Source organism: Etheostoma cragini, chromosome 9 (assembly GCF_013103735.1).
Source record: "Etheostoma cragini isolate CJK2018 chromosome 9, CSU_Ecrag_1.0, whole genome shotgun sequence".
In the NCBI taxonomy this organism is placed as follows: Eukaryota; Metazoa; Chordata; class Actinopteri; order Perciformes; family Percidae; genus Etheostoma; species Etheostoma cragini.
Window position 1 is genome coordinate 25,383,945 of NC_048415.1, and position 16,463 is coordinate 25,400,407.

At 42.1% G+C, this 16,463-nt stretch overlaps 1 protein-coding gene across 5 annotated transcripts in view; it reads right to left on the reverse strand.

Moving 5' to 3' along the window:
- The window catches only part of usp24 (ubiquitin specific peptidase 24), a 43,198-nt gene that overhangs the window by 5,521 nt on the left and 21,214 nt on the right, over positions 1-16,463 (reverse strand). For 3 of the 5 annotated variants that reach the window (XM_034880884.1, XM_034880880.1, XM_034880879.1), the window contains 36 exons: positions 15,631-15,741; positions 15,429-15,527; positions 14,957-15,130; positions 14,787-14,872; positions 14,566-14,701; positions 14,268-14,414; positions 14,041-14,138; positions 13,745-13,840; positions 13,392-13,614; positions 13,123-13,285; positions 12,430-12,591; positions 12,219-12,289; positions 11,950-12,110; positions 11,807-11,868; positions 11,436-11,627; positions 11,210-11,324; positions 10,972-11,116; positions 10,763-10,882; positions 10,528-10,653; positions 9,403-9,501; positions 9,190-9,272; positions 8,949-9,090; positions 8,740-8,859; positions 8,428-8,642; positions 7,336-7,460; positions 6,525-6,666; positions 6,113-6,263; positions 5,886-5,981; positions 5,028-5,131; positions 4,240-4,353; positions 1,821-2,028; positions 1,100-1,189; positions 650-752; positions 441-559; positions 157-270; positions 14-79 (listed from right to left, as the gene is read on the reverse strand). In XM_034880884.1, the coding sequence (XP_034736775.1) occupies positions 14-79; positions 157-270; positions 441-559; positions 650-752; positions 1,100-1,189; positions 1,821-2,028; positions 4,240-4,353; positions 5,028-5,131; positions 5,886-5,981; positions 6,113-6,263; positions 6,525-6,666; positions 7,336-7,460; positions 8,428-8,642; positions 8,740-8,859; positions 8,949-9,090; positions 9,190-9,272; positions 9,403-9,501; positions 10,528-10,653; positions 10,763-10,882; positions 10,972-11,116; positions 11,210-11,324; positions 11,436-11,627; positions 11,807-11,868; positions 11,950-12,110; positions 12,219-12,289; positions 12,430-12,591; positions 13,123-13,285; positions 13,392-13,614; positions 13,745-13,840; positions 14,041-14,138; positions 14,268-14,414; positions 14,566-14,701; positions 14,787-14,872; positions 14,957-15,130; positions 15,429-15,527; positions 15,631-15,741 (4,578 nt within the window). The remainder of the gene's footprint in view (positions 1-13; positions 80-156; positions 271-440; positions 560-649; positions 753-1,099; positions 1,190-1,820; positions 2,029-4,239; positions 4,354-5,027; positions 5,132-5,885; positions 5,982-6,112; positions 6,264-6,524; positions 6,667-7,335; positions 7,461-8,427; positions 8,643-8,739; positions 8,860-8,948; positions 9,091-9,189; positions 9,273-9,402; positions 9,502-10,527; positions 10,654-10,762; positions 10,883-10,971; positions 11,117-11,209; positions 11,325-11,435; positions 11,628-11,806; positions 11,869-11,949; positions 12,111-12,218; positions 12,290-12,429; positions 12,592-13,122; positions 13,286-13,391; positions 13,615-13,744; positions 13,841-14,040; positions 14,139-14,267; positions 14,415-14,565; positions 14,702-14,786; positions 14,873-14,956; positions 15,131-15,428; positions 15,528-15,630; positions 15,742-16,463) is intronic. The other 2 variants (XM_034880883.1, XM_034880881.1) reach the window with 1 other exon arrangement.

Genomic DNA, 16,463 nt, shown 5'->3' on the forward strand with positions numbered 1-16,463 from the left:
GACTGCCACTTACTAGAAGCTCCTGCAGCATCTGAAAAATGTTCTTCAGCTCGTGAGGTGGAGCCGTCTCCAGCTGGGTCTATAAGACACAAAGTATTCAGAAGAATACTCATTTTTGACCCTGTCTGTCAGCTCTGACCACATGTCTCTTTTTACCTTGAGCAACTGCAGCACGCCCAGAGAGAAGGGCTCGTTACAGTAGGCAGTGTAGGTCACCATCTCTATCAGGAGGGACAGGGGACCGGACAACTCGCGCATGGCAAACATCACCTGTAGGCATCCACCATTAAAAACATCCGTCAAGAACTTTTTCACATGTACTATGCAGTTGAGGCCATGTGGATTGTGCGATTCTTTTACTTCCTTGTGTGAATCAAAGACACAACAAAACACAACCAAGTTGGAAAAAAGGTTTTGTTAGTTGTCGGTGTGTACGTTACCTCTTGAAGGTAAGGCTGTCCCTCTGGAGTGAAAAGTGAGGCCAGGATATCTGCGTGGAGGGGGAGGAGCTTAGTGGAGGCCGGGACGCAACTCACTCGCAGTTTAAATTCTCCTGGAGCTACGCAGTGGAGAAATTAGAGGATCAGACGCCGAGAGATGTACTGGAAAAAAACATCAACCTTTTAAAGATTGAATTTGAGGGTCTCACCCTGCGTCCGCTGGGCGTTGAGGTCAGAGTGTAGCGTCATGAGGGCCAGCGTGTTGTGGAGGTGAAGGAACTCTCGAGCCTGTGCTGGACTCCACCGCCGGTTCTGTGGAGACACAGGGAGAAACATGTGAAAAAAAATGCACTTAGTACAGTCGTGGATAGAAAACGCTATTCAACTGCTATTCTTGCATCTTAAATCAACATGTTGCTACTTCTAAATGTAGACCACAGTTAACACTGCTTAAAAAAAAAAAATTCCATTTTTGTTTCCACACTTTACACATGTCATGGATGCTTATTTCCTAGGGGACTTACAATAAGTGCAAAGGAAGAATAAAAAGAAAATGAAAACACTGAGCGGAAAAGTGCAGGGGAGAAAGTGAAAGTATCATTGTGTCTTGGATGGAAGAAGTACCGCAACACTCTTTATATCACATAGGTCTACGATACCTGGTTGTTTTGCCTATTGGGTCCCAACAGGAAGATGAGCATCCGGCGATAAGCTGAGTGTTTCAACAACAGCTGACAAGGACCGCATCCCTGAGAGAGGGAACAGAAAGACAAAACATATTGTCATTTAACTTAACCCTCATGTTGTTCTCGGGTCAAAGTGACCCCTTTTCCTATATCAGTGTTCTTTTTAATAACCCAAAATAACTTGATTGATTCTACACAATGCTCTTTGGCAAGTACAAATCTCTACTTTCATTCATCTTATTTAAGTTTATAGCATTTGGAGAAGAAAAAGTTGAAGTGGTTTTAAAACAGAATTGAGTAAAAGTTGACGTATTCCAGTCTGTGATTATCCATCAACATACATTCCTTTAATTTTAGTTTAAATAATTCCTAATTTCTGCTTTTCTAACTCAAAGATTACGTATAATTTCCTATAAATTAGGTTTATTGACCATAAATTCCAAAAAATAACTGTAAACTAAAGTTAAAAAGTTAGTGTCAAGTAATGTTGAAAACGTCAAAAAAAGGGAAAAACATTGACAGAAGGGACCAAAACGTAAGAAAAAGTTAAAAACATTATTAAAAAGGGTCAATAATAGTGTTGATTTGCCATTTTGATGGAACAGAAGTGGAACAGAAGTGTTAATATGTTGTACTTTGAACATTAAAGATGGCAGAAAAGTCTACATTTAGGTATTTGTTGATGGTTTGTTACCCTCTGTGCAAAGTTACTGAAGAGGCCGAAGTACTGTGCGCAGTTTTTCACGTTCTCTGGAACATCTTTGTCCAATAAGGAAAGCATAGTGTCAGTCAGGTTGTCCAGTCCCGGGTCTCCAAAGTGGAGAGCGCTCTCCAGAGTCTTTTCAAGGATGGATGCGACCACCACCCTCACCTCCCTTACACTGCACTCTAACAGACAAACCCTGAGGAGGAGACATAATGGTCATCATTATCAGTGTTGTAAATAATGAGCACAATCAAAAGGGAAAAAAAACATGCGACAATGATGTATAAACACAGCCTGACGTGGTCAGACTCAGAATATGAGTCTGATTCTGCTCCATTGGGCTGTGATTATGGGGTGTTTCAACCAAAAGGCCTCTGCTCTTAATTGGATAGGCCTACAACCAGTCAACAGAACTCAGCTGTTAACAGAACTCAACACCAACAAGACCGAGACAGTGTAGTCTCCATAGCAACCACTCTTTGCACTTCCGTCCTAACGTCTGACTTTTAGACTTGTTTGTAGCTGGATATATTGTTTTGTGTAAATATGAATGTGGATAATATTAGTGAAAGTGAGATGCTCGCTACAGTGGCATTTCTAGAGATGAATCAACAAAAAATGCGTTTTATTTCTCTGATTCAAAGCTTTGCTCCAACGCCGCAGGGTGCTCCCTCTCTTCAGTCACTATCTCTAGCTCTCTCCACCATAGAACATTCCCGTGTTTTTGGGGGGTTGTTGAGGCTCCGTCTGAAATGCTGGTATTTTGTAAAGCTGTTTGTAACATGGAAATAAAATGAATGATTGATGATTTTATTTCTGTAGTTTCTAGCTGACTTTACCGGCTGACTTCTCTATTGGCCGTTGAAACAGGTGAAGTCTCTTCCCACAGCTGAGTTGCAGCGATGCCATAAGTTGGTTTGAGTCAAGCTGAGAAGGACCGGTTGAGGATTTTAAAATTAATGCTCTGTCAATATCTTCTATAACAGACACAATGGCGGAATCTACACATCTTAATTCTTCAGCGGCAGCCATCTTTGTTGAAAACCAATTCAACCCAAGCGCTCTTTGGTGACGTGGTTGATTACGTTACTGTTGATCATCTGTCCATCATCGTATAAAGCCCGCCCTGACAATTTGGTTGGTCCGAACAGCTCTGGTTCGAGTGTAGTTGCTCCAGAACGGATCAAGTCCAGACCGAACTTCCTGACCTCAAATGTTGTGGGCGTGGCTAAGTCCGGCTAGTATAAACATCCTTCTGAGAGAGAATAAGTCTGACAAACAGGAAGAGCAGTCTAAAACACTATTTGTGGGAAGAAAAAAAATGTGTCCTTTAGACACACAGCTGTGTGTGACACTCTGTATCTCCTCTCTGTGGGAATGGCCGTGTGGTATGTAAAGGGGGCGGGGCTGTACTGTTTCCCAAACGTCCGATGTGCGATAACCAATCATGTCAGACAGCCATATCATAAACACAGAGTAGTGTAAGACAACACTTTTCTCCAACACACACACACACACACACACACACACACACACAGAGGCTCGGATGGTGTGTGTGGGTGCCTGTGTGTGATTACAACATACTAAAGAGATCTAAGGGACAGTTCTATGTATAAAGTATGTAGATATGGGTAGAAAGACAGGGAGTGTGTGTGTGTGAAGCTTTTAGAGGCTGCAGCAGCATTAGCAGGGTGGAATAATGCGACCAAGGTCAGAGAGTTTAACGGGCATTGATTAGAATGAGGGAGCAACGTTGTGAGCTGCCAAGTCTGCAGCATCGCATATCCCTAGGACAGCTACAAAACTGCTGCAGTGGTTAAGCCCAGGCCAAATCCCCGCAATAAGTCAATAAAAACAACCCTACAAGCACACAGCATATAAAAGCTAGCATCGTTTTTATTGTGGCTGCGATATCTAATGGCGCAATACACAGCTCGAAAGGCCGCAACATATCACGAAAGAGGGTTTTTGTGTTAGTTGAGACAAAATCTCTGTTATATTTTAACAGCAAGTAATATCGGTATTGCTGTCTTGCATATTTTCCTCATATCGGGCACCCCTAATAAAAAATTGAGTGTTTCAGGAACTGCAGAGCTCAAATACAGTCACTTGTACACATCTACGTATGTCTGACAAATGTTTGTGAGGCTTAAGCTTTTTGAAGTCCTTTTTGTGTACCGCCTTTACACAAAAAACTGGCCATCAAACAAATACAATGGAAGGTATGTGAATCTATTTCAATTAGCTGAAGTAATTACAAATGTAGGCATTTTAAAAGTCATTCCTTTCTGTTATTTTGACTAACAAAATGAGCTATTCTATAAACCTTTCTTTGTGATGACACAGTCTGCATCACATATGTAAACATTATTATTGTACATATGTAACATGATCAACAAGCACTGACCTGGTGATCTCTCGGCCCTCTGGTCCAACCAGGTACTGCACCATCCACTGGCACGCTTCGCAGCTCTTAGACAGCAACACGTCCACGGTCGCCATCCACTCCTCTGTGTCCACCCTGCACGAGATACAGATGTGATGTGTTGTTTTCTCTTGTCAGGTGAAGGATTGGGTACCGAATTCAATTCTTTAAAGATACTGACAGAAATGCCACTGAAGTACTGCTTATCAAAAAGTGCCTCATTATTCAACAGGCAACTTGAACACCTAAGGAGTAAAACTTATCAGCGTCAGTGAGCCAATAAGCATGAGCACTCTAAGGAAGGCTCAAGCCAACATGCGTTGGTATATTTTTAATGTCTTACCCTAATAATAAAAGGCCTTTTATCACTTTTTGTAACTAACCTTGAATGCCTGGACTTGATTCTTGATAACTTTTAATTGAAGAAACAAATCATTTTCTCTTTTTGTGAAAAGCACGCAGCATGCTTCTACCAAGGTGTAATAATGCTGCTGATTGGCTGTCTAACGTTACACCTCGTAGAGTCACGCAGTAAAAACTCTACGTCACACACAGAGAAGGGCTCACGTAGTAGGAGTTGAAAAATATATACAAAGATTTTTGCCATGATGTTATTTATTTTTGTTTTATTAAAATTGGTGTAAAAAAAGTAGCGTTTAGGATACGGTACTGGAGTCACGTTTTTGGTAACAAAGTATTTCGAATGATACCCAGCCCCAGACAGCTGTGGATGTGTGTGTGTGTGTGTGTGTGTGTGTGTGTATACATACCGGAGTTTCTTTTTGGTGTGCAGGTAGGTGTGAAAGAGGAAGTGAACAGCCAGCTGAAGACTCTCTTTGGCCATCGGCTGGTAGTCTGGATGCTTCAGCTTTGTCTGTAACAAACACAAACACAAAAAACACTGACTGCTGCGGCTTTATGTTTCCACAATAAACATTTGTGTAGTTTATAAAGCCAGACCGATAAAGCGGCGCTCTAAAGTGTGACTTTATTTTACGTTGAAAAAGGCCGGTAAAACTGTAAATCGCCATTGAATCAAAATAGAAATTCCCTCTCATGTGTGAAATAAGCCTCTGACATGTTTCAATTCCACCCCTTAAAGAATCAAGAACCAATAAGAACCAGAATCTAAAGGAAGAATTGGAATAAGAATTGTTAAAATCAAAACAATGCCCAACGCTAGCGACAGCTGGATTAAGACAACATTTATATAGCATTTATGTTAGGGGAAAAAAGAACCTAAAGAAACATTACATACATGCTCAAAGAGAAACAAACTAACTAAATATAACAAACTAAACACAAGAGGACAAAACAGATCTTTTGAGTATGAACATACATGAGTAAACATTTTCTTTCCTGGTGTAGCATGAAAAATAAAGACCCTAAAAAGAGTAAGATGATATGAGTGAAAAGAAGAAATACTAGTTGCACCAACTTTTAAAAGCACAAAAGGGAAAAAGCTAAATAAAATTGATGCAAATCTAAAAGAAAATGTGAGATGTGAAAGACTTCCTAAGAATTGAGAGAAATATTCATAAACAATGATTAAAATATTTCCTGTGCAGCTCTACTTTGTAACTATCATGTAACCATCAGAAAACCAAACGAACAGTAGAAGCACGTACTGCATTGACGGAGGCCAGGGAGAGGGTGAAGTTGAAGTAGTCGCTGTTGTAGACGTCTCTGTTCCTCATGAACTTGAGATTCTCATCCCTCACCATCTACACAAATGAAGAGAGGTCAGATGAACCTGGATGTTCCAGCTGAATAGTTACAGATCAAATGTTAGGTTAGTGTAAAGACAGCCTTTCTTCATCTATGTCTTCCATGGTACTCCTCGATGCCGCTTTACCTGATAGATGCTGGCTGGCATCTTCTCTACAAACAGGCCCTTCTTCTCTCCCTTGCGGACCAGGCGGGTGAGGAGGGTGAGGCGGTCGTTGTTGGCTCTGGGGGGGCGAGGCGAGGACTGGGGCGAAATATCAGGAGAGGACGGGGCAGACCTGGAAAATATAGAGCCACAGGGTAGATTATAATTTGTGCAGAAGTTTTCCGTTGACGTTCCTAAATATTAGTTGTGACAGTGTTACATGTATCAATAAATAACAGATTTTCTGCAGACAAGTATTACATCTAGAAAAAAAAACAACTGTGAATGGCAGACAGATGGCTTACAGTGTTTTTATTCTGTGGACTGCTGAGGGAAATTGGCTGATACACTATAATTTATGAGGAGAGTATAGCATATGGTGAGGATCACTCACAGTGTAAGGTCCTCAGCCTCCTGCCGCATGATGCTGACTCTGCTTTTTTTGGGCAGGACGGGCGAGTTCTGGTCACTGATCTTCTGATAGAACAACATGTAGGCGTTCCAGTACCTCCTTCGCACATCAGGGTATGGGTTGGCTGCATACATATGCACATAAATTAAGGTTACCAGGTGTGTGCGGAGTGAAAAACACAAACTGTGCAGTAGTTGAGTTATACAAGTCCCTCTTCATTTAAAGATGTTTTTTGCTTATTGATGGATCTTTGGCTGATGGAGAAGAGTTTGTCTGTGCTCGCCTTAAATTGTTTACCATGTGTGCAGTACATACAAGAGAAATTTGTAACATCATAACTCATTTAAAAGCAGTTCATGGTACACAAATAGTATATTGCAAAGAAGCAATCCCACTTGGTTTCTTTGCAAGACCCGCCCTGCGTTGCAGCCAATTGGTTGAAGTTAAATAGCAAATTGATCAGGGGACAGGGCCGATCAATTTCCGGTACCTCTCCTGAGGATGAAAGCCTGGCCAATCCTAGCGCTTAAAAGCTTCTTGGCAGGACACCTACCAAGTGGGATTCAAAATAACACGGAGAGATAGCCTCCAGCAGACATCCACTGAGAATAGTGTAGTGACAGTAAATTAGGAGGCATCTTGTGTCTTTCAGAAAAAATATTTGAATGAATGTTTCAGACGCCATTTTTATCTAGGTAATAAAGAAAAATACTAATCTGACTAAATTGGATCTTTAGGTTCAGTGCTTTAATGCACTTTGTTACATAAATGTCAGAGTTCATGTATTACTTACACTGGTCGTAAACTTTGGGACGGTACTCTCCACCGAAGCATTCATACTCCAAAGTTTCGTCATTCATATCAAACTCCTCTACCACGTTGTCGTTGAACTTGTACCAACGTCCACGAACGCTACCACTAAGAGATTAAGGACAAAAGATGGTGGGAGTGTAAAGACGGGGGGGGGGGGGGGGAAGGGGCAGATTACATTATGATTCATCACAATCTGCTAAATTAGAACTGAAAACTCACATGCTTGAATGACTAATAAATCATCAATACCATCAACAAAAAGGCATGCAAAATAAAATATGCACCCATTGTTCTGACTCTGTTGGTGCAGAAACCACTGATTTAAACATTTCTGCTTTACTAAATGGTTTACAATAAAGCATGGCAGGCCTATGTGTGCATACCACACTGGGCTGTAGCATAAATAAAATAAAATATGAATGTACTGTTTGTATTTTAATTGTATTCTTTTTCTAAAGCACTTTGATTGAAAGCGCTCTTTAAATAAATGTATTATTATACAGCACACCGGGTCGACATACTGCAGTACAGGTTTAGCCACCAGGACGCGGTGTCCACCTGCACACGAACCAGACTGTCTGACACACACGGATCTCTTACTGACAAACAATAATGGACTTTGATGCAGCTCCAGAATGTGTCTAAAGGTCTGGTAAGTAATCTCTGTCCTGAGAAAAACTTTCTTGGTTGCAGGCTTAAGAGTGGATTGGAACAAACAAGTAAGCGAGAAAGCGAGAAGGGTGCCAAATATTAGCTCCCGTGGTTTCTTTATGTTCCAATTCTCCAGTGCGCAATCCTGCCTTACAGAGCCAGACATCTGGATATGCTTACAAACACAAAGTCTGATGCTGAAAACTATAACTAAAACCAACAGCCTAATGTGCTCCCTTAATCACTGGTTATGTGATTCTGATGTAAAGTAGGAATAGGAGCTGGAAAATACCATTGGAAAACTTTTCATCACATAACTCTGACTGGCAAATGAAATAAGAATTGTTGGATTTTCATAGAATATTAGCCCCTTTTTAAATGAGGGATGGTGGATGGACTTCGGTGCTACAGTGTCTCTTACCGTCTATCTTTAATGAAAGAGTAATAGTGGCCAGCATGTGCCTGACCACTGTGGACCACAACTCCCACGAGTTCATAGTTCTCAGAAATTGTGACTTTCTTCCTGGGTGATCCACCTGAGGTTCCGTCGCCCCGCCCCTCGCTGCCCTCTCCGCTGCAGTCTTGACGAGCCATTCCAGAGACAGTGTAAGGCTCCATGTTCAACACCCAAGGGAACTGTGCACCAATAGGACAGAATTCATATAAATCATACTAAAATGTACTCAGATTATGTGGTGTTTTACCAAAATCACAAAGTGTAATAGTGAAATACCCTAATCTGTTCATCATATTTGATGGAGCGCCCGCTTTCCCAGTCGAAGCCAAAGCGCATGAGGTGAATGCAGAGAACGCTGGGCAGGGATTTGATGCATGTTCTCTTTACGGTGGTTCTCTGTGCAGAGGGACACATGTACACATTGACACATCAGTACACGTGGTAGCAGTTTAGCAGAATAAAAGCATGCAGAAAATGATACACACCTTCTCCTTGCATTTCTCACAGTAGTAGGCATTGCTTCCCTCTAGCACCTCTCCTCTGACAAACTGGTCCAATGAGATCTCTAAGCTTTGACAGGATGTCACCCCAAGGTTCAAAGCCATGAATGTTTCTTCACGCTCGTACCTGTATAATAAGAAGGGCAAAGCTCAAACATCAATTGTGATGTGTCTCAGAAAGAAACAGAAGTTTGAGAAAGAAAAAAATATACATATTATTGCTCACCGGTGAGGACAGTCTTTACAAATCTTCTGGTCAGAGAAGATTCCCTGAAATGTGTTTTTGAAGATCTGCTCTCGACCCATTTTCTGGTGGAAAGGGGTCGTACCATTAATATCATCATCATTATAACCAACTAGGCATAATAAGTATTAAGCTAGTGCCTTTCAAAAAAAAAAAAAGAAAAGAAAAAGAAGGTCTGCAGTGTGGCTCTTTTACCTTGAGATGTTCGTCTAGCTGATCCACCAGGCTAGTGAAGAACTCGTAAGCATCCTGCTGTTCTCTTACATACAACTCCTTGTTCCACATCTTGAAGATCTGCAACAGACATCACACATTTGCACGTGATAAAAGTGGATAGTTTGGGAAGAAGTAAACTTTTTTGTTTGATTGATCTTATCATTTAGAGTGAGAAACATACAGAAGAATAATTGTCACAGTTGAAGGTTTGTAAATGTGTGTAGGCTAGGGCAGTTGGACAAAATTCCAAAAGTCGAATATAATTCAAATAGTTAAAAAAAAATCAATACTGTTCGAATGCGGTAACTACTCCTCAATTGTAATCTTTTAAAAAAATATGTTGGTTAGCTAAACTCGCTCTTCTCGCCTTGGCCTATCTGCATGTGAGAGCTAAATGCTTTTATCCTGTAAGTCTATAGACTGTAATATTAGAGCCCATATTTTTAAGGTCGATTCAAATTTTTGGTCATTTAAAATTCTGATACGCAGATGTATCTGCCAATATATATTTAAAAAAAACAAATTCAGAAACGGGTTACAAAACATAAAGAGATTTCCCTAACATTAGTTATTTGTAGTTATTTATGAGTTCTCACTAAAATAATATAATAATTTGTCACAACAGAACAGAGGAACATCAAAATATATTAATGTTCCGATGGATAAAATGTGTAAAAATATGTACTTAAGATATGAAACTTAAAGTCCTTCCAACAAAAACACAATAACAAAAAAAAAACAGTGTTGGCAACAAGGACGTTGTAGCGCTTTATCAGAATCATTCCTTTGTCACTAAAAATTATTCTGATGAATGAATATAAAAAAAGAAAAAAGTTTACTTTTTCTTAAATTGGCCATTAGATACCTAATATCGGCCAATAATATCGGCCCACCAATATATAGCATACATAGAACCCTTTTAAGGCCAGGCTTGGGTTGGAATGGACAAATCGTGTAACAACATTGATAATATATACCTGAATGGTGTTGTACATATTAATAACTGCTGCATTTGAGCATTAAATGTTTGAATATTCTTCAAATATCAAAACAAAAAAACAAATAAAACGTATTAAAATCAGAGCACACTGAAATGTCAGTTACCTTCCAGAAGTTCTCAGGTATGTAGTACTGCAGTTTGCTCTCCATCAGGTGGCCAAACAAAGACTGCACTTGGTAGAAGACGCTCTCTTCTGGCTGATCTGTGTCGTCCTCGATGGACAGGAAAGCCTTTAAACCAAACATACATGGATTTACTGTGTGAAACTCAGTCTGGACTCAAAGAGCAAATGCCCTGTGGTGAATACAGAAGGTAAACATTAGAAAAAACAATGTCTACCTCTGGCAGGCCGGGCTGCATGTAGAGCTGCTGAAACACAGCATTCATGTAACATGTGGCACCACCGTTCTTCAACCCAACAAAACCTGAGACAGACCGGCTCTCTACGGGGGGTAGGTACTGACAGAAACACACACAGAGTTAGATTCACAGCTGAACACTATTCCAACCATATGCACAAACAAATATTATTTCCATTGGTGCCTCACATCAAACTCCTTGCAGAGTGAAGGATCAGACTGGTGATGCATGGACATCAGCTCTTTGGTGATCAGTCGGAGGTTGGAGAGAGAGCTGTCTGTAAGCATCACCAGCACCTCATAGGCTGCCAGCCTGCTGCTGGCTGTGCTGCACCTGACCCCAAACACACACACACAAAAGATTAACATAGCGGTTTACAGGAGAATAACTAAATGTAACTGATGGATATGGTTAAACGTGCCGTACTTTGGGTGGAAGTCGTGGCTGGGGGCCGGCGAGGGTGTGGGGTTTGAACTGTTGATGATGATGCGTGAGGCGCGAAACAGGAAGTCATCCAGTAACTGCTGGATCAGAGATGGCCCTGAAGAAAAGAGTTACACATCCACGCATTACATATTAGTGTTCTCAACTTCATTTACGTCCAAAACGTGTTCACTGGGTGCAGATGTGTTATATCCTTGTGTGTGCTTACCGAGATGCTCCTTCTCGTTACCACAGAGTGAGAGCAAGGTCTTGATGAGTCGGAGGTGTCCTGCCAGGAGGATGTTGTCCGCCTCGCTGGTCTCCATCTCAGAGCTCCAACTTGGCTCAAAGTTGTCAAGCCAAGAGATCTCGTCCTCCAGCATAGTGGCTGCACTCACTTTTAACACCTCCATCTCGGATGCTGGAGGAGGCAAAGAGAGAATAAAAAGGCACATCAATTGTTATGACACACCGGTCTTTACTGACTGAAACATGAGCCTATAACCCCTCTATTAAATCAACTCCTACATCTGGGACAATCCTTCATATATATATATATATAGGTCATGATAAATGTGACTGTAAGGGGATATGATTTACTTGTTAGGTCATCCAAAAGCTGACATCTTAGGTCAAAGTACTCTGTGCATTGAGACAGCAACCTAAGAAGAAAAGCCACACATTAACACAAGACCTCTGCAGATTTCAGGGGTGTATATCCAGTGTGTTTCTTGCTTACGCACCTCTGGTTGACCCCTCTCATGATAGATGTAGGACTCCACAATGGCAGTTGAGCAGTGAGAATGACTGAGATGAGGAACAAGTTGGGTTTCTGGACTTCGGCGAAGGCTGAAGTGTCAGACTGGCTCAGAGTGTAGAGCTGATCGCAAGCTACACGTCGGATCTAATCCAGGAAAGGACAGAGACTACAAGTGTGAACACACACTGCCATGTTGAGGATACATTCCTTCTCTGCAGTCTATTGAACAAAAAAAAAAAGGGTGTAGTTTACCTCTCCGCTGGGAGATCCCAGCAGAACATCAATGATGAAATCATTGACCGAGGGAAGGTTATAAAAAGAACCTGGAGGGAGAAACAGACCACAGGATTTAGAGTCATTGTAGAAGTCTAAATAAAATGTAAAAACTGCAGAATAATTCCGCTGCATAAAGGACTAATGGCAATGGGTGTGTAGTGCAGTTTTACTCCTGCAGGAGTCTTACTTAGCTGCTGACAGCGCAACTGCAGACAGGTGACCAACAGGGACAGGGCCTCACGGGCGATGATAGTATCTTTAATAGAGACACACTGCTGCCTCACACATATCCCTGCATGCAATGCTGTTGGAGTGGTCTCCCCCTCACTGCTGGAGCTGCAGTTACTTCCTGTGAACAAACAAACGTAAGACATTTGTTTTAACTTTCATTTCTTTAGCTTTTCAAATCAGGAATGAAGTTTTGCAAGATAATAAGCACATCTACTGACTGGAAATATCTAGTTGTCACCAAAACATCTTCTCAGATTATGGGTAAGTAGGGTTGGGCAGTACATCAATATTGTTTCGATATCATGGCATCAGGCTAGATATTGTCAAAGATTGTGAATATTGTAATGTGGCAAGTGTGGTCTTTTTACTGGTTTTACAGGCTGCAATACAGTAAAGTTTTGTCATTTTCTGAACCTACCAGACATTATGGATACTTATTTATCTAAAATCTTATTGTGAAAATATTTAGTTAAAGCACCAACTGTCAACCCTGCAATATCGTCCCAACATCGATATTGTCGACCTCAAGTATTTGATAAAAAATATCATGCTATTTGATTTTCTCTTTGACACTGAACCCTAGGTCTGAGCACCTTGTGAAGAATTTGAAGAGACCTAAAATAACATCAAAAGTGTGTTTTTGTATCACCTGTACTGCTAACTCTGGTGCGGACTCCCTGTGGCAGAAGGGAGCTGTGGTTCTCTCTGATTGGCTGTGGGCTGCCAACCAGATCCAATCGGCCTGCTGCAGCTGCCCAGGTCAGGCGCATGAAACAGGCTACGGTGGAAGTAAAGTCACCCACTTCCATGGTCTAGAAAACAGACAGAGCAAACATTGTCCTTGAAAAAGCTTGCACTTTGAAGATCATTATGGGTGCTTAATTAACTGTGGGGTTGTCATCGAAGCAAGTGTGTTACCTGAATAGCTACGCGAGCAGCTGGTATGATCTCCTCAACTCTTATGGAGGAGCGCTCAGAGAGAGACATCTGTCTGTAGGAGGACTTCTCTGGAGTTCCACAAAGAGACAGCTGACGCCCCGCCCGTCCGGCGTTTCGGAACGGACGAGATGACAGCGCCTCGCCATCCCTGATGACATCATCATCCAGCGCTGCAGGCATGCTCTGGCCAATCAGAAGAAACCTGCAACCACAGCCAATTCAGTATAAAGTCTAACTTAGGCCCTAAATATCTATTTGTGTGTGTGTGTGTGTGTGTGTGTGTGTGTGTGTGTGTGTGTGTGTGTGTGTGTGTGTATATGGCAATTTTGCACCTGGCCAACTGAAGACAAATAGAGTAGACTCCTTGTCTTGTCTCATAGTCCACCTCTGAGGGGATGGAATCTCTTTGCATAACATTCACCACCAGACTGCAGAGGAAAAATAGCAAAATACTACGGTCAGACCTAAAAATAAAAACCGTTGATAAATGCTTAGGGTAAAAAACATCTGTGGGTTGGTATCATGTAATGCAGCTTGACAAGTCTGCTGACACATGCCACAGTGAAACAAAGCAAACACCTGACAGTGACGGAGATTGTTCTCCAACTGGTCTGTTCTAGTCTGTTACCTGAGGCCTCCTGCTTTAAGGAAGTTCTCACAGAAGGACTTGCTGCTGGTTTTGGCCATCTCATCATCCGACGTTGGCATGAGCTTTGAACTCAACACCTGACACAGAGAGAGAAGAGGAAGAAAATGTAACTAATCTACTTTTTAGGTTTGAGCAGAGCGGTTGTATACCGTAAAATGATGTGCTGCGTTTTATAGTGTGTACAGTATGTTCAGTTGTGTGCGTACCTCCAGGTTGTACAGCACTCTGAAGGTGGACATGCCCGGGGCCGAGGATCTGAAGAGGGACTCCAGGATGGATGCAGCACTGGGCTGGTGCTGCTGCTTGGAGGCCATGGATGGGGAACGAGAGCCTGTACCCTGGAACAGTGTCTTCTATAGAAAAGAGACAGGAGGGAATGTGTAAATCAGAGAGATAGGGCAAGATGTATGTGGACTTCTTACAACGTAGGTACTTGGAACAAAAAACAAATGAGAATAGAAAGTTAGAGAATTGAGAGTGTCAACGTTCAGCCAAGGTAGTTACCATATGACCAGAACGCATCTGATGTACCTGGTGGCTCCAGACACTGGATTCTTTGGGAACAAAGTTGTCTAGAGCATCCTGCACTTCTGGATCTGTTGGTATCAGCAGCAGCAGCTTCCTCACACGAAGAGTGATCCTAGAGATTATAATATACTGACTAAATATACAGTCCCGTCTTGTAACACCTTGGCAACAAGGTCTAGGTAACTTCACTATCTTACCTGGTTTCATCTAAATTAGCCAGCTGGTAAAGCATCTCAAACACATTACACACCAAAGCCATCACCACACCGGGCAGTGACTTCTCCTGAAGACAGAAAAACATGGGCACAGTGTGTCAGAACCGATAAAAGCCAATTGTGTTACAGCTTTGTCAAGTCTCAGCTGGTACCTGCTCCAGGGCATAGGCAGAGTTGAAGACGGCGGAGCTGGAACTGCTTGAGGCGGAGGCCGACGACTCGGAGCTGCCAGAGGGAGTGCCAGTGCCTGAGCTCTTCACAGTCAGGCTCTGCTCGTCGCTGAAGCCGAGCTGAGACAGTAGCTTCTGGTCCCGATTCATGGTCAACTAACACATGGTGGAGAAACAGTGAAGGGTAGGAGTGAGAGAAAAACAGGGATTGAGGTTGTTTGAGCCTGTGTTTCCTCTGCCACACAATAGATAGAGCGGACCAACCAGCAAACAAATAGGTGGTGGCACCCTGCCTACAAGATTTGACTGTGCATTGATAAGTAACTTGTAATGTTCAAGGCTTTAGTGAAAACACATGATGGGAGAGGAGGGAAATAATTTGATGAGGAAACAACAGGCACAATTGTATTTTTTAGCTGTCACTTAAACTTTAAGCACCCCCCCGGTCACTTACCACGCTGTCATTGGCAAAGATCTGGACGTTATCCACCGGACAGCTTAAGTGCTCAGCTATCTTCCACCGTATACTTCCTATTGTCTCATTACTGTGTGTCTGCATGACACACAAACACACAGAGAAGGGTTATTTCCTCTGTAGATGTAACTCCACACTATAAAAGGTATATTACAGGGAACTAGGAAAGGTCTTACAATACCTCTAAGCTGAAAGTGTCTTTGGATGACTCATAGGTGATGTGAAGAGTGACAGGGTGTCCATTGAACGAGGCCCCGTGAGGTAGAATAGTGCGAGGAACTGAGTACATATCCTACACAGAAACAGAAACACACAAGTAAGAGGCTGAAACACACACATATATCGATCCTCCTTGTGAGGATCCACACTAATTGCCAAAATGATAATGAGAGTCTTGGGCCGGCTACACAGTGGCTGTGTCACGTGAGCATGGCATTCTGTTGCGTGTCAGCTGTGTGACGGCTTCGTGGATTGTCCTACACACCAGAAACGCGTCTGACGCGGCGCTGCTGCTGCTGCTGCTGCTAGGTGACTTACAGGAAGGCCTATCTCAGAACATAGCGCCGACAGACTTGTTCGACATATGGGGAGAGTTATTAAACAAATATAGAGGCAACTGATTTGATCAAAGCAAGACAACGTTGGCAGCATTGACGGCAAAATAAGTTACAGAATATTTTGTGCTGTATGTGCAATATTTGAAAAGATTTTTCATGTATATTTATATCTGCATTGATGTCAAACATCAACATGTCATATATTAACATGTACCTATGTCAAAGTGACATTTGAACATGTTTTCCTATTCCTGTTCCAATTGCCTGGAAACGCTTCCCACACGCTCACGTGTTGTGTGAAAAATAGGCGTTGGTCCCATTTCTCGCGTTTTCAGCGTGGCTGACGTGCATGCCACATAAGGGTGGGGGTGGGGGAAATCGATACAGCATAGTTTTTGCAACATTTTCACTAGCAAAACTGTATTGATACACAGACACCAAGTGAAGAAGACATGAT